Genomic DNA, 20,505 nt, shown 5'->3' with positions numbered 1-20,505 from the left:
AACAATTTGTCATGCTTTTCCCAGAACAGTTACAGTGCAGCAAAAACATGCGCTTCACTTGTGTAAAATATGTTCTTGTTTAAATTTCCCAAAGAATTCTGAGTTCTCATCGCATTTGGGAGTTAGGTGTGGTAGCCAGGTACCGAAGCAATTGTTTGCTCTGCCATGGAGAAACACAACCAGAAAATTTCTGGAGGCTGGGAAACTGCTTAAAGCTTCCAGTCCTAAGGCAGTTTCATGCTCTGAATAAAAGCTGAACAACCTGTGTAGGTTGGCAGGAGACAGCAAGGGGTGGAGAAGAGGAGATGCAAGGAAAAAAGGATGAGAAGACAGGAGTCACTGGGTGCACTTTATGGCAATCCCCTGAGGATTTGGTGCCTCACTAGAGAATTTTGCCACCCATTTCTGGTTTTGGGGTGTGAAATGATGATTCACCTTCATGCACATGTTTTGCTTTGGAGATGACATTTTAGTGCAACCTCTTGTGAAACCAGTGAAAACACCAAGCTCTGCTAGGGCACTTCTGGAGGTGTTCCCCACACCCAACACCTACATCCGCGTCACCCTGTCCTGCACATGCACATCTGCCCCAGACACTCGCCCACCTCCACACTCCTGGACACTCACGTGCCCTGTGTTGGTGTTGTGCTGAACTTCGTGTTCTCTGAGTTGCTCTCTCAAAATATCACCTTCTGTGCTTGCATCATCATGTCAATGAGTGGATCTTTCTTAGCAGCAAGAGAGTAGTCTGCTCTGTGCCCCCTGTGTTAGGTGTTCCTGTGTTCCCAGTGCTGCCCCATTTCATCCCCCACCATTCCTGCTGCCAGAGGGGAAACGATAGCCTTGGCAGCAGGCTGGGTCCACAGCCGCGGGCAGCCAGGCAGTTGTACAGGGGATTTCTGTAACGCAAGTTTCTGAGCTGAACGAGGGCCAAGTTCAGCCTAAATCTAACAAAGAGAGCTCCAGAACAGGTCTGTGAGACGTGGCAGAGTCTGAGGATTTGGTGTGGGATGAACAACTCCTAATCTATAAAGTGGGCATAATCATACTCCCCTGTGCAGCCCAGAGCCAGGGCTGGGCGCTTCAGTGATGGAGATAAGTGAATGAGGGCTGGCTGCTGTCCATGGCGGGGTGCGGGGGTCGGGCAGGGCGCTCCTCCCTCCAGCCGGGGTGTGGTGCTGGGGTGTGGGAGAGCTGAGCCCGCTCCCAGTCCTGGAGCTCCTGTGCCCGCCTGACCCGTGGCACCCTCCATGTCCTGGCAGCTGCTGCAGCACCATGTACATCCAGGGCAGATTGGGGTGGACCTGCAAGCTAGGCTGTCCAGTATCTGGGCAATAAGGTGCAGAGCTCCAGCTGGGCTTTTCTGTTGTAGTGGGGCCATGGTGTCAGCCCCTCTCCCGAGACTGGCTGGGCCAGGGCAGAGCAGAGGAAGAACCAGGAACTTTCGGCTTCCATACATGGGAAACTGTCAAAAGCCAGGTAGCAACACCAGCTTTTGTCTGGTATTTCCAGAAAAACCCGGCGGGACCTGGCATCCCAGGGCATAATTTATTATGGAAAAATAAAATAATAAAGTCCCAATCCCTTTGAGGCCTGAGTCATAGAAGCATCTTCTCATTAAAGCAGCTCCACCTCTCCACACAGTGTTTGCCAGCACCATGCCTGTATGAATCCACTCCCTGAGCCGGCTTGCCCAGGGCAGCCTCCTCCTCCTCACTGCCTGCACTCCCCAGCGCACCTCTCCAGCACCCCTTCCCCTATCTGGAGGAGCATGAACAGTTACGTCAAGCCAACTTCTCCCCAGGTCTCTCTCCCTTCTTCAGGCCAGGGGGATGTTTCATTGACATGTTTTGTAGACAAGTATCTTCATCTTTTCACCCACCTTCCATCCCCTGTGCTATCAAGTTCCCTGGCTCCCACATTCCCCTCTCCCTGCCACGTGGTGTGGAGGTGTTCGTGTGTGTGGTATCTTTCCATGGATTGAAGCTCTCTTCCAAGTGGCCCTCTGCAAGCAGGGAGAGAAGAGGAAGCTGCTCCTGGAGTAATTGCCATCTGCATGTCCCGGAGGCAGGCAGCAGATGTTAGCAGAAGAGGACCGGATTGGAAGAGGGTGAGGGAACAGGCTGGGGAGAGAGGGTCTGATTTTTCTTCTTGATTGTGTATGAATATTTTTCACAGAAGCTCACTAGGACAAGAACCACAGTTCTGCAAAGTTGATTCACACACGTGGAAACTTGCAGAGAAAGCTCCTTTGCTCACTCTTGCTGTGTTTTCAGTCATTCAGTTACTTTTCTCAGCTTTTTTCTATGTTGTGATGTTGAACTTTTCTTGTTAAATAGCTTTTCTTTATGTCCTCCATCCTTTCCTTATTCCTACAGACATTTGTCACCCTCCAGGACTTCTCATTCTGCCTTTGATTCTGTCTTGATTTTCCTTTCTTTGTTTTTGCCCCTCTCCACCTCCCCTATATTATCTTACTCTCTCTATTTTTCATTTCCCCATTTGTCTGTGGGTTGATACTCAGATGAGCAAACTTCTTCCAGTTGAAGGAGGTCATGAATATTAGGATTTTTCTATCAAACATTGAAATATGGCTCAAATTAATCTAAAGAATAGGGCCCTTTTCATAAACCACCTGCTGGTTTGTTTGAAAGAAAGCACAACCACTCGCCTGTGTGCTCTGAGCAGTTGTCTCTCATCTCCACCTTGCCAAGCTTTGACATTCCAGTTTCTTCTGTATTTGTTGCCCTTGGTGGAGTAAGTCTGCTCTTCCCAGACTGCCAGCACCGAGTGAATCTGGGTTTGGACAGGTTGGGACAGGATGGTGATTCTGGCAGGATCCTTGCTGCTTTGAATGATGGTTTGTGATTGTATTTTTTGATTGCGGTGTGCTTATTTTGGGGTTTTATTTTTGTTTTCCACAACATTTTGGTCTGAAACTCATTACCTCTCAGCTTGACTGAGAGAGATCTCTTGTTCAGATGTTAGCACCCAGTGAGGCATGGAGACGTACCGTCAGCCCTGCCTCCTCCTTGTCTTGCTGCTGTGGACCAACCTTCTCTCCAGGTCATGAGGAGGGCTGTGGTGGATGTGTCCTGCTCAGGCCTGGCCACCAGCCCAGGGCTACAGTCATACCCTCTTGGCTTTCACAGTGAGTCCCTGCATGTGCCAAGACTGAGCTGAGCTCTCCTTCCAAACGGATCTGGCAGGGCTGATTTTAGTACACCCTGACTCAGTGCTGAGCTGCTACCAGTGAGGTGAGGGTTATGTGTGCAGCACCCCAGAAAGGCAGAATAGATAGCATGCTGGAGGTGAGTCCCTGAGCCAGGCAGGTCCCCGCTGCAGGGGCAGGGGTCTAATCTGCTGTCCCTTCCTCCCAACCACGTGGCTTTTTGGGAGGAGCTGTGAACAGCAGACACCTTTTCTCCTGAGACCTCAGAGAGCCAGGTACGTGTTCCAGGACATCCTGCCTTGATTGTGGTCCTGGCTGTGCTTGACTGGATGGTGCCCTGCCTTTGCCAGCACCGCCGTAGCTTGGCCATTAGCCCATTGGCAAGGAAGAAGAGAGTGGTGGAGCTATGCCCCATGGGTCTGGAGGAGCATGGGCAGAAGAATCTCTGCACTCTCTTGGGAGCTGCCACGAGGCAGGCATGGGCAATGCCAGAGATGAGGACAACAGAGGACACCAACTTGTCTCAGTCTCGTGTTTTGTTTTCAGTCCAGCCTATTTATATTCATCATAGTTGCTATTTTCTCCCCAGTTACATGGATGTGTCTTGTTCTCACTATCTTCCATCTTTACGAGCAAACCTTCCCATTTCCTGCATGTCTGTCCTGGCAGGCACACGGCATCATCCCTCTTGGGCTGAGACCACTCTTCTCCAAGGAGGCACCTTTCAGTGGTGTGCTTCTTCGGGAGCTTGGCCCAGCCCTCTCCCACCCAGCCCTGCATTTCCCTGGACAGAAACTGCATGCACAGCCTGGGCTGCATGAACACGGAGTTTGTTTTGCCAGGGTGACCTGTTTAATCATCTCATTTTCTGGTGGCCGTTTATTCCTCGTTTCCACGGTTACAGCCCCATTAAGAGGAGAAGCAATAAGGCAGCGAGTCAAACAGGTAATAAAAACATTAAAGCCATGTGCGCACTGGGAGGGAGGGAGGGCAGCAGCACTCAGCGAGACGAGACGGGCCGTGCCGGGGAGACAGAAGGGTCGCAGGGAGCCCGCGCCTAGTGTGGGAACACCCAGCTCTGCTCCCAACCTCTGCAGGGGCCTGAGTGCCAGCACAGCATCCTACAGCACCTTTCCCCTCTCCCCAGGGTGTCCTGTGGCTCAGGACAGCGTCACTGCACCAGCATCTGCTCTCCCCATCGCCCTGCTGCAAATGCAGAGCTGCCAGTGGCCAAGAGAACTTGAAATCAGAGTGGTTTTGCAACTCTATTTTATAGCAGGGCTATGACTGCCCGTCAAAACTTGTAACTTGCTGTTTCTGTTTGGTTACTGTGATGCTGGTGGACCCAAACCCTTGTCATTGTTACAGCTCTGCTGTGGTACTTAGGATCATAAAATCATTTGAGTCCAGTCGTTATCTAACTCTACCAAGTCTGGTGCTAAACCATGTCCCACAGCACCACATCTCTGTGGCTTTTAAACACCTCTAGGGATGGGGGTTCAACCACCTCACACTTGTCAAAAGGTCTGCTGTGACTGATGTCAGTGGCACCAAAACCCTCAGGAGTGTGAGTTGTGCTTCTGCACAGATCCTAAAGTAGTGTTAAGTGCTCAAAAAGCTATACTGATGTCTTTACAGCTAGCTGCCCAAACCAGCACAGCCTGGAGTATCATGACAGTGGGCTGAGGCTTTCCTAGGTAGCTTAAGTATCTGTTTCTGGAAGCGGCAACCTCCAGGAGAAGGTCAAGCTCCATGGAAACAGGATAGCCAGGTCTGCTCTGTGGCAGGATGTGGGCTGGGAGCAGGCGACTGTGGGGTGGGGAGTAGGTGGGAGCAGTTCATCTGGGAGCAGTGGGGATGCCTTAGAGCTGTGGCTGGAAATCAAGGGAAAGCTATGGAGGGCAGGCAGTATAGCTATGAATCACCTCTCCTACCAGGAGGAATCCCCAGGTTTCTTTTGTTCCATTTTGGGCTCATAGAAGGACTGTAACAATGTGAGGCAACCTAAAGCACCTCATGTGGAATGAGGAGAAGGCAGAGAGCCCTGCTGTTTTGAGAAGAAGAAGGGTATTGCTTTCAGTTCCCTTTCCTCTGGGCAGTGCTTCTCAGGGGTCCTGGTTGGTGGGAGCCTTTTGCTGCTATATACTTGTTATCCCAAACGTGGCTTTGTCAGCAAGGAAGTTGTGGCCTGTCTTGGGCAACCAGGGGCTAGATGTACTCTTGGCATAAATCTGTGTCCTGACTGCAAAAGCCACTAGAGTTGCTTTTCCTTATTCTCCCTCAGTGGCCATGGAGGCCAAGTGGCATTGGATCTCAGATGAGATGTTAGTGAATGAATGGACATTTTTAATACCTGTCTTCATGTGAGGGCCAGTAGCTGTCTCTGATGGTCAAATGGAGACTGAAATGATGTCCTTAAGAAACAATTCCAAAACTTCCTTGGACTCTGCAAGCCTGAGGCTTGGGTTTTCAAAGTGGTGCTGTGTTGGCCACATTTTGTTTCTTTGGAGATGAAGTTGTATCCAAATTGCCACATCTCATAGCAGTGCAGAAAGCTAGGCTCTCTGGAGACAAGCCCTGGCCTGGAGAATATGGACTTTGTGAAGCTCCTCTTCACTTCAGACAGTTTGTAGGTTGGTCTGTGTACTAACTTGGTAATGAAGTATAAAAATGGTTCTCCAGGACTTACTCTTCTTTTACCATGCTGCTGTGAAGGGCTCTGTTCATTCTGGGGAGTGGAGAGCAGGCCCTGACCTTCCTTCGTGTGCTCTCTGGCTATGCTGTGTTGTGCTGTGTGTCACCCTGGCTGGGTACAAACCCTGATGCTTTCTGCAAGCTGCTTATCAGTAATGGGCTTAGGAGAAATGAGCAAACGCGTAGCTGAAACCCCCTCTGCTCCTGCTGGCTTCAAGCTGCCGTATTGCTGTTGGAAAGGAGCAGGTGCCTGGAGGGGCTGGAATGGTTCTGGCCTTTGAACGAGGGTGAGTTTCACTGTGGATGAAGAGGTTAAATATAACAGCCTTCCTCATAGAGGTGGTACAGCTAACTGCAGAGCAAAAATACTCACAAATGCAAACAAGAAAAAGAGCATGGAGATAATCAGATAATTATGGAATTGGAGGGAAATGGAATAAACTATCTCCAAAGGTGTTTTACCTGCCAGCTTTCTCTGTTGGAGTGCTCTGCCCCAGTGCAGCCCCAGTTTGCCCTGTTGGGATTTTCTTTTATTATTTATTTTTGACATTGTTTCGAGTTTTATAGTTTCTTTTCTCTGGACTTTATCAGAAAACATATTTGTGGTGAATGCCTGTGAAAGGACCTGGCTTGCTGAGTAAATATTCAATGTGGAAATCAGCCACATGACCTTGAGAGGGGGAGAGGGAGGGAAGCTGAGAGAAATTCATAAAAAGCTGAAAAGGAAAAGAACAAGGAGAAGGGAGGGGAGAGGGGGAAAAAAAAAGATAAATGGTCTGGCCAGACTGGAAGAAGTCACACAGGAGAGATACGTGGTGATTGGACATGTGGTATTAGCCATCTTCAAGTGGTCCAATTCTTGGTGGTGCTGAGCTCTGACACTTTGAAAAATAGGCCCATTTAAGGTGACTCAAGTTGGGCAACAAAAGTCAGTAGTCACTTTAGATCATCTTGGCCTGTGTTCAAAAGGGTGAATTTTATCCTTGGCAAAAGGCCAGCGGGAGGCCTTTCTGTGTACTGTTCCCGTTCCCAGAATAGGATTTGGGGTGGCTCCTGGACCTCGTGCCAGTCTCTGAGGCAGGGGCAGAAAACACTGTGCCCAGGTTCTGGGCTGAGCCCCTGCCTGCCCTCTCGGAACATGGGACAGCTATCACCAGGCTGGACTCACGTGTCACAGCTCTGTTGTTCTCGGCTTCAGAACTGGACCTGAATTTCTTTGTGGAGTTTTGTGGGACTCTGGGTGTCTGGGAAAGGTGCCAGATGGAGCAAAAGCCCCTGTCCTCAGAGCAGGGGTGGTAAGGAGCAGCAGTGCTGGGTGATTTAAACTTGATTTTAAAATGATATTTTAGGGACTGGAGAGAGATAAGCATGGAGTTTCTGCAGGTTTGTATTTTTTTCTGTATGTTCCTCCAGCACATCCTTAGTATTTTGATGACACCAGCTCTGGGAAGCCCCTTGGTCCTGCAGCCATCAGCTGTCTGTTGCCAGAGATCCAGGGATCCAGGCATGCTGAAAACTTCATACTTGTCTCTGGGCAGCCAATGGCTTCTGCTAGTTTTTGTTGTTTCAGTGCACAAAAAAAAAAAAAAAAAAGTTTGGATGCACTTAGGATCTCTTTACAGCTCATCATACTGTCATTTCTTCAGCTCCCCAAATTCTCTTCATCTTCAAGAGGGGAAGTCTAACTTCACTGGCATCAGCACTTCCAAAAGGCTCTGCACAGACATAAGCATTTCAAGAGCATGGGGCAAGGACCATGCCGAAACTGAGCCTTCATTTGTATTGGAACAGTGCTGATTAGCCTCCTTTGGTTAAAACAAAATAGCTGCCCTAATGATCTTCACACACACAACTCTAAATCTTCCTTCAGTTAGGTGGGGGGATGGTTTATGTCTTTCCTTAAGCCCGAAAATGGTAGGATTAGATTTTCCTAGCTTGTACGGGAGAGCCTTACTATGGAGGAGAGAATTTTTTTATTTCTTTCCAGTTGGAGTATGTGAAATAGTGGAGAAAAGTCTTGTCTAGTGATGACCTCAAAATAATTTCTATAGCAGAGCAGCGTGATGTCAGACAGCCAGTATGCAGCTGGGTGGGAAGTGCAGACAGTGGGGGCACAAGTGCCTGCCACAGGGGAAAACCAGCATAAATAAAAACCACTGGTCCAAGGCTTTGGGAGGAACTAGAGCAAAGTCACCAGCGCAGAGGCCAGGGCGAGGAACTGTAACTGTACATTTAATAGCTTTGGATGTTTGCTTTTCTGTGACAGTTGCTGTTCAAGTAAGCAGATTGGAGAATTCCAGACTTGCCTGGATTTCAGGGGTTTTACTCATATGTGTTCAGCATAGGAGATGAGCAGGATGAGAGCACAGGGGCTGTCTGCAGCAGGAGGAAGGGCTTGGTACCCTGCTCCTCTGCCCCATGCACCTTCATTTGCCCAGGTGTTCACTGGCTGAGCTGAGCCTTTCCCTCTCACTTCCATCTCTTTTCTCTGCCCTAAAGCCATTCTCCCCCCAAACTCACCTGTTCCCCAGTGCTCCTAGCAAGCATTCCTCCTCCCAGGAGCATACCCCATCTCAGTCTTGTGTGTGCATATCCTTTGCCTCCCCTGCATGGTGCCTGTCACTAACCTGCTCAACCGGGGACCTAGCAGCCTGCTGGAGCCCTACCCTGGCCTGGAAGCCCCACCTGGAAAGCAAACTGCTGTGCCCCATGTGCCAGCCCTACCCTGGCTCTGGGTTCAACTGCCCAAAGAGACCCAAAAAGCAGAGGCATGTTTTCATGGCTTATTCTCCGAAAGGAGAGCCTGCAAGGGGTGAGGGGCAGACTCCTCGCAGCGAAGGTGTTAACAAATATCAGGTGATTAAACATGACAAGCAGTGACATTTCTGTGTGGGGTTCTCAGTACCAGCAATGCCAAGAATGAAGCTATAAACCCTGACATTTTGTGTTATGCACTGAGGTTTTTAATAGACATCTTTCTCTCCCTCCCCCCTGTTTATTTCTTTTACCCCTCTTTTCCCTTCTGTCCTCTTCTTTCTTTCCCTCTCCTCTCTATTCCTGACCCTCACCCTGGCTCTGCCCCATCCCAAGTGCCCCCACCTCCTCTTCCCATACCTCCCTCCCTGCCTTTATCTTTGCTCCTTGGCTTTGCCAGGCTCATTTATTTGATGACGTTCACTTTTTCTTTTGTTCCTCTCTCCCTCCCTATTTTCTTGTTACACTTTTCCAAGGTTTTTTTTTTTTTCCTTTTGCTTTACGTGGCGTCATTCCCCCTTCCTAACTCTTCTCTTCTCTTCCTGCTCTTAGCTCGGGACCCTGCCATATGCACAGACGTTTGCAGTCTTTCTCACCCATCCTCACTCCCACACTCTATTGCACACACACTGCCACTTGCCACACACTTTCCTGCTCTCCCCCACGCGCTCTCTCCTGCTCCGTCTCTCACATGCGCTCGCACTTGCTCTTTTCTTTCCATGCCTCCCCTCTCTTCTTTTTCTTTGTTACTCCGTTCTGCTGTCATTCTCCCTCTGTCTGTTCTTTTCCACTCTCTCCCCTTCTCCCTCCCTTTCCTTTCTCTTTTTGGGGCCTGATGTAATACGCTAACCATGGGCAGCCAGGCCAGTTGCTTGTCAGGGAGCAGGTGTCCCACCCCTGAGTGATGTTTTTGTTAATAACATTTTTGCCCTGACTCAGAAGCCTCCGTTTTGGAGATGGGTTGTTGGTTTTTTTTTAAGGACAGGAGCTGAGGAGGCTGTGCTTTTGGGAACAGTTGCTGGGTTTGTACTAAAAGGACTGCAACAGTTGTTCTGCTGAGCAAGAAACGTTGGGACAACTGCAAATTCTCCCTCCTCCTCTCTCTCCATATCTATCCAAAGGGCATTTGGAGGTGACACCTCATGCACCATCCCCCTTACAGCCAGCTCTCATTTCTGCTGGCTCTTGGCTCTAGGAATGGGGCACTCCGGCCACTGGAGCTGGCCCTACCCAGCAGCCTTCTGTATTAGGAAAAAAATTTGCCTTGTTTGCCCCGATGTCTTCTGCTGATGGGGTTTTGGGCACAAAATGCTGGAGCGACCATAGCATTCACACACAGAGCTCTCCTCCCTAGCACCAGGTCACCTGCTTTCCAGCGCTCAGGACTGATGGCCCAGCTATGCAATCTGAACTGTTTGGCCAGTCCCCAGTGCATGACCTGCTTGCTCACTGTGTCTTGCCAGGCTGTGATCTCCTTCATGGACAGACCAGGGGGCAATGTGTGATGCTTTCCATTCATCAGGAAGGAAATTGTGTGGGCTGGCCCATCAGAGGCTGTCGTCTCTGCCAAATCAGCCTGGCTACTGGCATCAGGATCTGAACCTTCCCCATCTGGCTGGCCCCAGTGGCAGCCATGCTGGAAAAGCCATTGGAAAGTGCTGCCTGGGCACTTGAGGCGTTTCCAGAGGCTCTTTGTGCTGCGTGGCAATTCCTTCTCCTCTAGCTGTGGGAGTCCCTGTCTCTCTCCATGTCCCTGGGGAGGATCTGTGAGGAGCTTCTGGAGAATTGCCCTGCACACACTGTGCTGTGGGTGGTGGCTCACTGGCCCATCACTGTTGCCAGCACATCTGTGCCGAGAGAATCCAGGGCAGGCAAGAGGCTCTCGTGGGTGGACAGTGAGGACAGAGGTTAGGGCAGTTCCCACGTGCAGGAGGTCATTAGGGCCTCAGTGTAAAGGGCTCAGCAGGTATTTGAAATAAGACCAAACTAAACTGCAGCTTTAGTCCCAGTATTTTCTCTTCCTTGACTCTGCAGTTGCTCTAAAAATCAAAATACTTTCCCCCTGCAAACCCCGCCTTCCCATGGAAGTGCCTTTCCCTCCCTCTCCACCCAGGTCTTATTGATCCAGCACCACAGACGGTGGCTGCAGCTTGAGTTGCCAAGTAGGGCAGATCGATAGAGGCTTGCTATGGGATTTTTGGCAGCTGGGGCATCCATTTGTCCCTCCTCCCCTCCCACCATCCGTCCAGGAAGCAGCCAGCATCACAGTGAAAGCAGGTGGAGCAAACCCCTGTCCTTAGGCTTTCCTCTTCCCTTGTCCTTCCCTGTCCTCCATCCTGCAGCTGCCAGGACCGCAGGCCAGTGCGGCAGCGTGTGCCAGGCCAGAACGGTCTCCTCTACACTGGCTCCACCAGCCCCTCTGCTGCTCATGCTTTGCAAGGGCCAAGTTCACCATTTTGGATGCTGGGGCAATCCTGTCGGTCATTCCAGCATCCCCAAGAGCAGGATTTGGCCTTTTTTGCTTTCACAGTCTTTTTTATTTCACAAGGACTTCTTCCCTGCCTGGATCCAAAGTAGCTCCCCTCTGCCCTTCTTCCTTGCCGCAGCCATCAGTGCTGCATCAGCGGTCCATCATTGTTCCACAGATGGGGAGAGCAAGGCACAGGGATGGGAAGTGACTTCCTGAAAGCCAGGGAAGGAGGTGGTACTGGAGCTGGCGCCAGGAGCCACATTTCTGGCTGTACTTTGCCAGTGCTCAGCCCCTTGCCTGTGGGCCTGGGACAGTGCTTCTTCCCCACTCAGGAGGCTTTCCAGGGTCCAAAAGCTGTGGGCTAGTCTCCAGCACGAACTGGGAGTACCAGAGGCAGAGGGAGCAGTGAGGAGGAAAGAGGTGCTGTGCAGGAAGCTTCCCTTGCTCTCCATGGTGTCAGGAGAGAGTGGGCAGCTCTGTCATAAGATGTCCTTAACCCTTGCCAGCTCTTCTGGCTGCCAGAGCTCTGACAGGTGCCGAGCGCCGCACACAGCGAAGTTAATGGAACGAGTATTTCGGGGAGGGGAGAGGGAGGCTCTGTACTGCACCCTGGGGCCCTGGGTTTATTAATGGTGACCTGCCATTAAAGACTAAAGTGCTAACCTGGTCATATTTAGCAGCTTCCAATGGTATCCCAATGGCCTCTGCCTGCAGTATCAACTCCTGCTTCCCCCTGCAGCCCCAGGCCTGCAGGAGCTGACTTCAGAGTTTCTCTGCTACGATGGGTCTGGTGGGCAGCGCTAAGGAGTCTCTGTACTGCTGCTGCCAGACAGATTGCAACCCCCTCCTGCTGCTCCAAGCAGCTTCCCCCTTTTACTGCTAAGCCTTGCCAGTGAGTGCTTGGAAAAGAGGACCAAATCCTGGCATCTTCATGATTTCCTTTACTCAGACAGAGCCTGGGGATCACTAGGAAAGGGAGACATGCCAGTATAAGGCTCACAGGATTTGGCCACGAAGGAGAGTCATACTCAGGCTCTGCAAGTGCTTCCACAGAGCTCTCTGAGAAGTCACTGGCAAATTATCCCTCTGAGGTGGCAGACTGGGAAATAAGGCAGCAGCTCTGCCAGACCTGATTAAAACAGTACTTGAGGCTAACAGCTTCAGGCCAGAGCAGGAGAGCTGCTCTCACTGCCACTGTCCCTCTTGCTCTGGTCCAAAAGGGACTTGGAAAACCCAAACATGGGCAGATGTCCCTAGGGGACAAGAACAGTTGGATATTGCAGTGACAAGCACTTTAGAAAGATGCTGGGGGCTGCTGCTGGTCCAGGCAGGGATCAGTGTTAGCGGAAGAAAAAAAAAGCCCCAGAGTCTTCTTGAAGCTAATTCTGCTCTTGATGCTTCCCCAGAAGCAAGACCCTGCTGTGCTCTGTGTGCCAGCTGAGATTATTGCCTTCCCTGATCACTTCTTCCTGGATTAAAAACTCAGCACAGAGTATTTTGCCATGTGTTATTCTGGGGGACCTGCTAGAAGCTCCACGGTGCAGATCCTGGCAGAGGAATGGGGGAATCACAGGGCATCTCCTGCTGCTTCAGACAGGAGGTGGGAATGCCCCTGCCCCTCACACCTCTGCGCAGAGGAGCGAGGCTGTAAGAGATTTTCCTCTCACCAGCAAGCCCTGTAAGCCACAGATCCCTCCTTCTCACAACCCCGCCCTTCATGGGCATGTTTGTCAGTGTGGGCTTCAGGCCATTCCCCAGCAGAGCCAGGGAGGGCAGGGGACTTGTTCCAGTGGAGAGCTCCAGCCTGCCCAGCCTCCCAACAGGACGAGTGCCGCTTTGGCAGCCAGGCTGGGGGCAATCCTCTCTCGTTTGGCTCTGTGCCCCAGCTGATCCGGAGCCAGGTTTTGCTGTAATCCCTACATCCTGTTGCAGGTCCTTAATCAGCTGGAGCCAGCCTGGAAAAAAACCAAAAACCCAAGCCCCAAACTGTTGTGGTTAAAGCTCCCCACTTCCCGGGCTCAGGTGGGAGGGCTGGGAGAGATTGCAGCTCCCTTGCTAGGGATGGAAGCAGAGGAAGGGGTAAGTGTGTTTCTGCTGGGGCTCTCAGCAGGACCCACTCGTTGCTGTTCCCTTCCAGAGGGGATGGGCCTGGGATTGAGGCACTTGATCCATCCTATTCCCCCACTGCCAGCATGGTGAAAGGTGCTGCCCCTTCAGCCCTCACTGGGCAGGCTCAGAAACTCTCTGAGTTGTTGAGTTGGTTTTTTTTTTTCCCGTTTAATGCATAGAGTAACACTGATGGATCTGAACAGCTCCAGCCAGGCGATGAGGGGAAAGAATAACAAGCTCCTGAATGTCAGGCGAAATTATGGGCCATTGCTATTTAGGGTGAGTCTGGTGGATTTAGGGCCTCTCTGTTCTATTGTCCCAGCTGCTCTGAGCATTGGAGCAGGCGAGACACAAGTCGGGAATTTTATTGCAGGGCATGTGCGGGGGAAGGCTGGTTCTGAGTGTTTCCGGAGTTGAGCAGGAGCAGTAGGGAACAGGGGAGAGTTTCTGCTGGAAAGTTGGTGAGTTGTGATACTGGGAGGAGGTAGGAGGCTGGAAGTCCTGGTCATACAGCAGCTCCTTTACTTCCTGCTCTTTCATTATTCTGGTCCAGATGTTCATCGTCCTCCCCGAGTCCATGTAGTGTTGGTGTCCATACATCAGACCTTGGCTGGCTGCTGCTCTCAGCAGCTCACCCTTTTGGTCTCCCTTCTCTGTGGTTGCTCAGCTGCTCATCTTCTCACCCATCTCCTGTGAAGCATTCAGAGAGGTAGCTTGTATGAGAGCCAGTGCATAAATGTGAGCACGGAGTGGGGATTAGGGGTTTTGTTGCCTTCTCTGGGATTGCTTTTGGCTCACAGTGGTGATGTAACCAGGGCTGAAACCATGCTCACATGGCCTGCCAGGTATTAGGGGGAAGGGCCCTGATGAACAGCATAGAAGATGGAAAGGATAAAGAAAGTGTTATACAGCAAGAGAGAAGTGGGTTGCCCATGGGAAAGTGAAGTCTGCACCAGTTCTGAACAGGGTGTATCCTCAGCTTCCAGATTTTGGCAAATACATGATGTCCCATGCCAAGCTGGGTAGGAGTGGCAGGGAGTAAGGAAGCTGTTCTTGCCTGGCTGTCTTCACAGGCAGGAGGCTCGGCAGGGTGAATTCTTTGCTTCTTTGGGGCTCTTTTTATTTGACCGGATTAAAAAGCCTATTTGAGTTTCTTAAACCATTTAATCTAAAATCCCCAGGTAGATGCGCCATAGGATTCAGTTTTAAGCTCATAAACAAAATAGGTCTGTGTTTGTTGCCTCTTTATTTTGTTCTAAAGAAGCCAGGGTTTGCCCTGTCCTCCCTGGAGTCGGGGGGTACTTGGGTTTCTTGTGCCTATAAACCCTCTTGAGCTTTCTGAAGGGTAGAAAGGTGGAGACCAGGGTACTGGTGTGACTCCAGGTTAGTGGGGGTGGGGGTGTGCGTGGGGGTGTGTGGCCTGTTGGTGGGAGGAGGGAGCTGGAGCCAAGCTCCACTGGACAGGTTAAACAATTGAGTTGGTACCTACATGGAGTGTTGAGCATACATAAGATCCTGTTAAGAACATTGCTCTGCAAGTAGTCTGTAGAGATAGGAAAGGAGGAGACCACAGGAAGCTGCAGAACATGGCAGGAAAGCATTCTGCGGTGTGATCCACTGGAGCAGCCTGGGTAATTCTTTCTGGTACTCTCAGTCTTTCTGCTCCCAGTCTGCCCAGCTCCTTCCTAGGTTTCCTCTTGCACACATCCTCTCCACCTGCTTGGAGTTCTTTTCTCCAGCTCTGTATGGCTTTATTGCTGTCACTCCCTGTACCTCTGATCTCTTATCAGCCCAAAATGGGACAGTTCATGACTTGTGTTTGCAGGAGAGAGGTGCTAATGATGTCTACAGGAGCTACAGGAATGTCACAGCTCCATGGTCCACAGTGTCATGTTTCTGACAGTGGCTAGTGCCAGATGCTCCAAAGGAAGGTACCAAACCCCACAGCAGGCAGACGTAAAATGATCTGCCCCTGTGTCCCCTTGATGTCCTTTCCGCATGTCCAGCAATGCCCAGCTTGAGTTAGTGATGCTCACGTGTATGGGATGACTTGGTCCAGCACTGGCAGGAGGGATGTTCCTTCCAGGGACCTGCCTCTGTCCCCAGTGCTGGCAGCCGCAGCAGAAGCCCAGCAAGAAGGAGGCTGTCTGCAGTCCGCTGTCCCAGCTCCCCCCCGCTGCTGTGGCAGTGCTGGTTCCAGCATGGCCACTGGAAGGCCATCAGGGCAGGCTGTCCTCTTCATCTACCGTGTGCTGTGCTGGGAGCAGAGAGGTCTCCCATGTCCAGGGCTCTCAAGGAGATGCTTTATGAACGGGGATGGTGGGAACAAGGCTGTATCCTTGTTCTCCCTCATCTCCTAAGGACCTGGAGACAGACAGAGGGACAGGCATTTGTCCGATGGCGGCTTGAGTAGGAGGGAGCCCTGTTGGCTTTGCTGAGGGAGCCTCTTTCTGTATGGAAATGAAGAATTTAGGCTAATGGAGCTCAACCATCTCTAATTTTGCGATGGCAGGAGGATTTTGATTGAAAGTAATTAAGCAAGCTAGCTGTAAAATTAATTAAAGCAAAAGGGGGGGATTTTTTTATTGGATTGGATAGCGATATAGCGGCTGTCAAATGGGGGACGGATGGGGGTGACCTGAATTCTCTGCCCTCCCTCCTCCCACTCGGGACGTTTATGTCACTTTAATCTCCTTACAGCGGCTGGTGTGCATTTGTTTGAAATAATCAAGGAAATATGGTCAGAAATTGTCAGCTTTCAGATCTAATTTACCTGACAGCCCTGCGCAGACCAGTAAGCCTCTGTGTGTGTGTGGAGAGCATGTGTGTGTGTGTGGTGTGTGCGACTGTGTGGTCATGGAGGGCTCCTTGTCTCCCTTCTCTCCCCCCTTTTCTTCATTCTGGCTTCTCATGATTCCAAGCAAAAATACTTCTGACACATCTGGGACCACCCAGAACCTCACGGGAAAAAGAAGTAAGTTTGAGAATTTTCCTGCAGTCCCTTCTCCACACCCCCCTGCTCCCACCTTCCCATCACTGCCTCCTCCCAACCTGCTGCCTCATCCTTGCACCATAACCAGCTTTAGGGTTTAGGCAATATAGGATTAGGGGAGGTGGCTGTAATTCTTTATTCCAGATGGCTGGCAACTGCTAAACCCACTGTCACAAGTACCGAGTTAGAAAAATACTTAAATTAGGCCCTTTGTTTCAGCCCCTGGCTCTGCCAAGCAGCTCTCCTGGTGTCCTGTTGGGAACTCAGCTTGCATGGAACAAGTTGCGGGCTGAGTCAAAGGCTATAGTGATGCTGGGGAGAGGCTTCTCTAGACTCACATCTATCTGAATTCCCCTGCTCAGCTCCATCTGCTGCTTCTTGCCTTTAGCACTTGGAGAGATGCTGCATTAAGAAGGAGCTAGGCATGGGTTGGTGTAGGTGTGTGCTGACTTAGGTGATGGGCCTGGTCCAGGACACAGCAGGGCTGCAGCTCTCATACATCTTACTGGGGGTTCACACTCTGGACAGAGATCCAGGTTCTGTCCTCTGGACCAAACCCTGAGCCCAATATACTGAAAACCTGGTGAAGGAGTACAGTGAGGAGGGTCTGGGAAAGAGCAGACTGAGAGGGGATCTTCTCAATACATATAAATATCTAAAGGGTGGAGGTCATGATGATGGGGCTGGGCTCTTTTCAGTGGTGGCCAGAGATAGGACAAGGGGCAGCAGGTACAATCTAGAACACAGGAGGTTTCACTTGAACTGATGGAGAAACTTCCTTACTGAGAGGGTGCTGGAGTCTTGCAGCAGGCTGCCCAGAGAGGCAGTGGAGTCTCCTTCTCTGGAGGCTTTCAAAACCTCCTTGTGCAACCTGCTCTAGGCATACCTGCATTAGCAATTGGTTGGACTAGATGATCTCCAGAGGTTCTTCCAACCCCTGCTATTCTGTGATTCTGTGGTGTAGGATCACTGTTTCCTCAGAGCTGCCTTGGTGCCTCACATCTGTCTGGCTAGGTTGGCTCTTAGGGTTATTATTTATTATTGTTCATTAAGTGCTGACAGAGTTGGGGCTTTTGTTTGTTTTGTTTGGGTCTCCATTTGGAGGCCTCGGCAGAGGCAGAGCTCAGTGCCAGGACCTTGGGTGCATTCACAATTCCAGCCCGTGATCCTATTGTATTGTTTATGTAACAACTCTCAATCCCAAGGGATTCTGCAGCCTTTCTTAGACCCCAGCACACAGCACCTGGGAGGGGGAGTGCAGAGCAAGTGCTGGCCCCTGGTGCCAAGGAAAATCTCAGGGCTTTACATGCTAGGGGATCAGGGATACAGAGATGGATCAGGCTGGACCTTGCTGTGAGGATCCACATGCTGGGAAGTTGATTAAGCTGCTTCACAAGGAGCAGCAGATGATTCATCCCTGCCATGGTCTGTGTGGTTGTGGGGTACCTTGGTGGTGCAGATCTGATGCTCTGGCTCTTGAGTGTCTGTTTCCAGTACAGTGAACTGAGTGACTGGTCCTAACGGGCCAGCTTATGTGACCAGTTCCCCGAGTGTCCCAAAGCACCTCAAGCCATCTCAGCACTGGGATTGAAACTTTTACACTGTTACGTAGATATATGGAGGGTGGGTAGAACATGGTCAAGTCCATGTCCAGCCATTTGTGGCTATGCTGGGGTGGATGATGAGCTCATCGCCATGATTCCTGAGTTTAGTTCCAGCTTTGCCACTGATTCACTTTGTATCTGTAGCCATGCAAAGGCACAGCTTTGTGCCAGTGCTTCCTCATCAGTGTAATGGGTATAATTGGGCTTCCCTGATGGAAGATAGCACTGAATGCTTGGTGAGCTGGCAGATTCTTTTCTTTTGTTTAAAAGTCTTTTCCAAAAAAAGGAAGTGAGACCTGATTTTAGAGTGCTGGTTCCCATACCATGTTTCACATACACACTAATTAAAATCTCTGACATCCAACCCTTTCTTTCCTTGGGGGACAGCTCTGCTGTGAGATGCTTGCTTCCCATAAAACTAGCAGAAGCTGAGTTAGATGAAGACCAAGTGCTTCTAAGCACCCAGTCTCCTCTGTATTCAGCAAAATACAGGCACTGCAGTATGTGGCACTGCTGAGCTTCTGTGTTAATTACAAATCTAACAGAATGTAACATCAAGAACAGTCTAAATAATTCCATGGCCTGTTAACCAAAAGAGCCTTGGTTCTGGGATGTGGACCAGGCTACCACTGATAATAGTATCTAAAGTCAGTGGTGTCTGGAAGAAGGGTCATAGTGTGCTGGCTGCTCCTGTTTCCTTCTGTAAATTGCAAGACCAGATGATTAAGAGTGCACTAGATAATTTTCTAACATAACATTCCCTACAGGCAGTTACTGGCATTGCTGTAGAGGCATCCTGAACGACGTGTTGGAAAAGGAAGTGCCCAGGACAGTCTTTCTGCATTGTGAAAGTGTTTGAGACCCCCATGCAAATCTGTGCTCTGTTCTGACTCCAAGTCTTCTCAGACATGGCCGAGGAAAATGCATGTGAGTGCTGACCTGGGGACACCTTCTCTTGTTCTGTTTGCACCTACTTGTACCTGTTCAACACATCTCCCATCTCAAGCACTGCCAGTGTCACTGGAGATTAGTCTGGAGACCTTCACTCCATCACAGCCAGGAGCTGTGAAATATCCTTGTAGCTGGGTGAATGGGATGAAAAGTTTAGGTTTGGGTGGCATGTCTTTTTCTCTCAGTTTGATGTAAGTGGCAGTGGAAAGCCATAGGCTCAGTTCTTCTGCCACTGACATGGTGTCAGCTGGGAAAATCACTCTGAGCTTAGCAGAGTGACGTTACCATTAAGAGTAGGTGGAACCTGGTGGGTCTGGAAGAGGAGAGCTGAGGCACTGGGCTGAGTGTGTCTGGGATATTTGATGTGTTAATTTTATGCTCAGGACTGGAGATGAGCTGCTCATCCTCGGTCTCTGGAGCAGGAGAGCCCTTCAGTAGACAGACAGCTCAGGTCATGTCAGTTCAGAGACACCTTGGGATTGTGCACAGGGATCTCCAGGAGTGAGACATGGCAGAGACACCTGCATCTCCCTTTCCTGGGGAGGCAGTTCAGGCTGGGGAGCTGCTGACCCTCACACAACATCTTGCTCCAGCACAGGAATCTGGCTTCTCTTCTGTGAAGCTAGTTGGCTTGGGGCAGAAAACCCCCCCTCAGCTGATCAGGGGGTTGGAGGTACAATGGGACCTGTTGACTTTGAGGGGCTTGCCCTGCAGTACCAATATAGCAGCTGCAGAAACATGCTGGTTAGTTCATCACTGAGAAAGCAGAAGACAGAGCCCTCCTTACTAATGAGGGAACTGAATAGGAGGAATCAACTTCCTGGCCTGTTCTCAAGCCAAGTCTGTGGCATTTGGAGTAGGTTGTCATGGTAGAATGAATTTGCAGGACTGTGGATGATTGTGAGCTGGCAGGTTAGTCTGCTGGAGGTCTGAGCAGGCACGCTGGGTCCAAGTGTCTTCACTTGAGCAGTGAGATACTGGGCATCTCCCTTGGTTGTTCACAGAGCTGCTGCAGACTCCAGCAGCAACAGAGTGTGGGAGAATTTTCCTTATCCTGCACCCCAGCAGAGGAGAGAAGGGAGGCTGTGGGCAGACTGGGAGCAGCTGGTGCTGGATGGTCTCACAGCAGCCAGGCAGCTCCCCAGTCTGTGTGAGAGCCATACTGCTCCCTGGCAGGGCTGCCCAGCCCAGGGTGCAAAGTACCAGACTTAGGGGAGAGTTTCGTGGGAGAGGGCTGAAGGTAGCACTCCCTGAGTTCACTCTGCACAGGAGATACACCCTAACGGAGCTGTCTTTTTATTTGCAAACTGAGCAGTTGTACTAGAAGAGATTTAGCAAACATGGGACTGCACAATGCTGTGTGTACTGAGTCACACATCAGGGCTAGAGCCAACTAGCACTGTGAGCTACTGAGGCAAACATTTGAGAATAGTTACAATAGGCACCAAAAATATCTTCAGAAGAGATCTTTCTGCATTGCTGCATGTTGGGTAACAGGGAGGGCTGACAACCTAAGCTTAGACTCTACCCACATGCTCTAGAGCTCATTCTGGGCAAGGCAGGCATCTGGGATGGGAACAGAGCAGAAGAAAAGCAGGTTTGCTCCTGTAAAGGCAGCCCTGATTAGCCAGCTCCATGTAGGGTGGAAGAGTTCTGCTCTGGTGGGAGTGAGGAGGTTGTGGTCTATGTAGTGAGTTAGGCTCTAGAGTTAGGCACTGTGGCACTGGCTCTGGCTGCATTTCAGGAGGGAATGATCCCA

At 50.7% G+C, this 20,505-nt stretch overlaps 1 protein-coding gene across 1 annotated transcript in view; it reads left to right on the top strand.

The window, feature by feature from the left end:
• Positions 1–18,703: 18,703 nt before the first annotated feature.
• The window catches only part of CASZ1 (castor zinc finger 1), a 63,549-nt gene continuing 61,747 nt past the window's right edge, over positions 18,704–20,505 (top strand). The window contains exon 1 of the mRNA XM_054394844.1: positions 18,704–18,722. Coding sequence (XP_054250819.1) covers positions 18,704–18,722 — 19 coding nt within the window. The remainder of the gene's footprint in view (positions 18,723–20,505) is intronic.

This window comes from Indicator indicator, chromosome 32 (assembly GCF_027791375.1).
Source record: "Indicator indicator isolate 239-I01 chromosome 32, UM_Iind_1.1, whole genome shotgun sequence".
Taxonomy (NCBI): domain Eukaryota; kingdom Metazoa; phylum Chordata; class Aves; order Piciformes; family Indicatoridae; genus Indicator; species Indicator indicator.
Note: the sequence above shows the minus strand (reverse complement) of the source record. Positions and strands in the feature narration are given on the sequence as shown.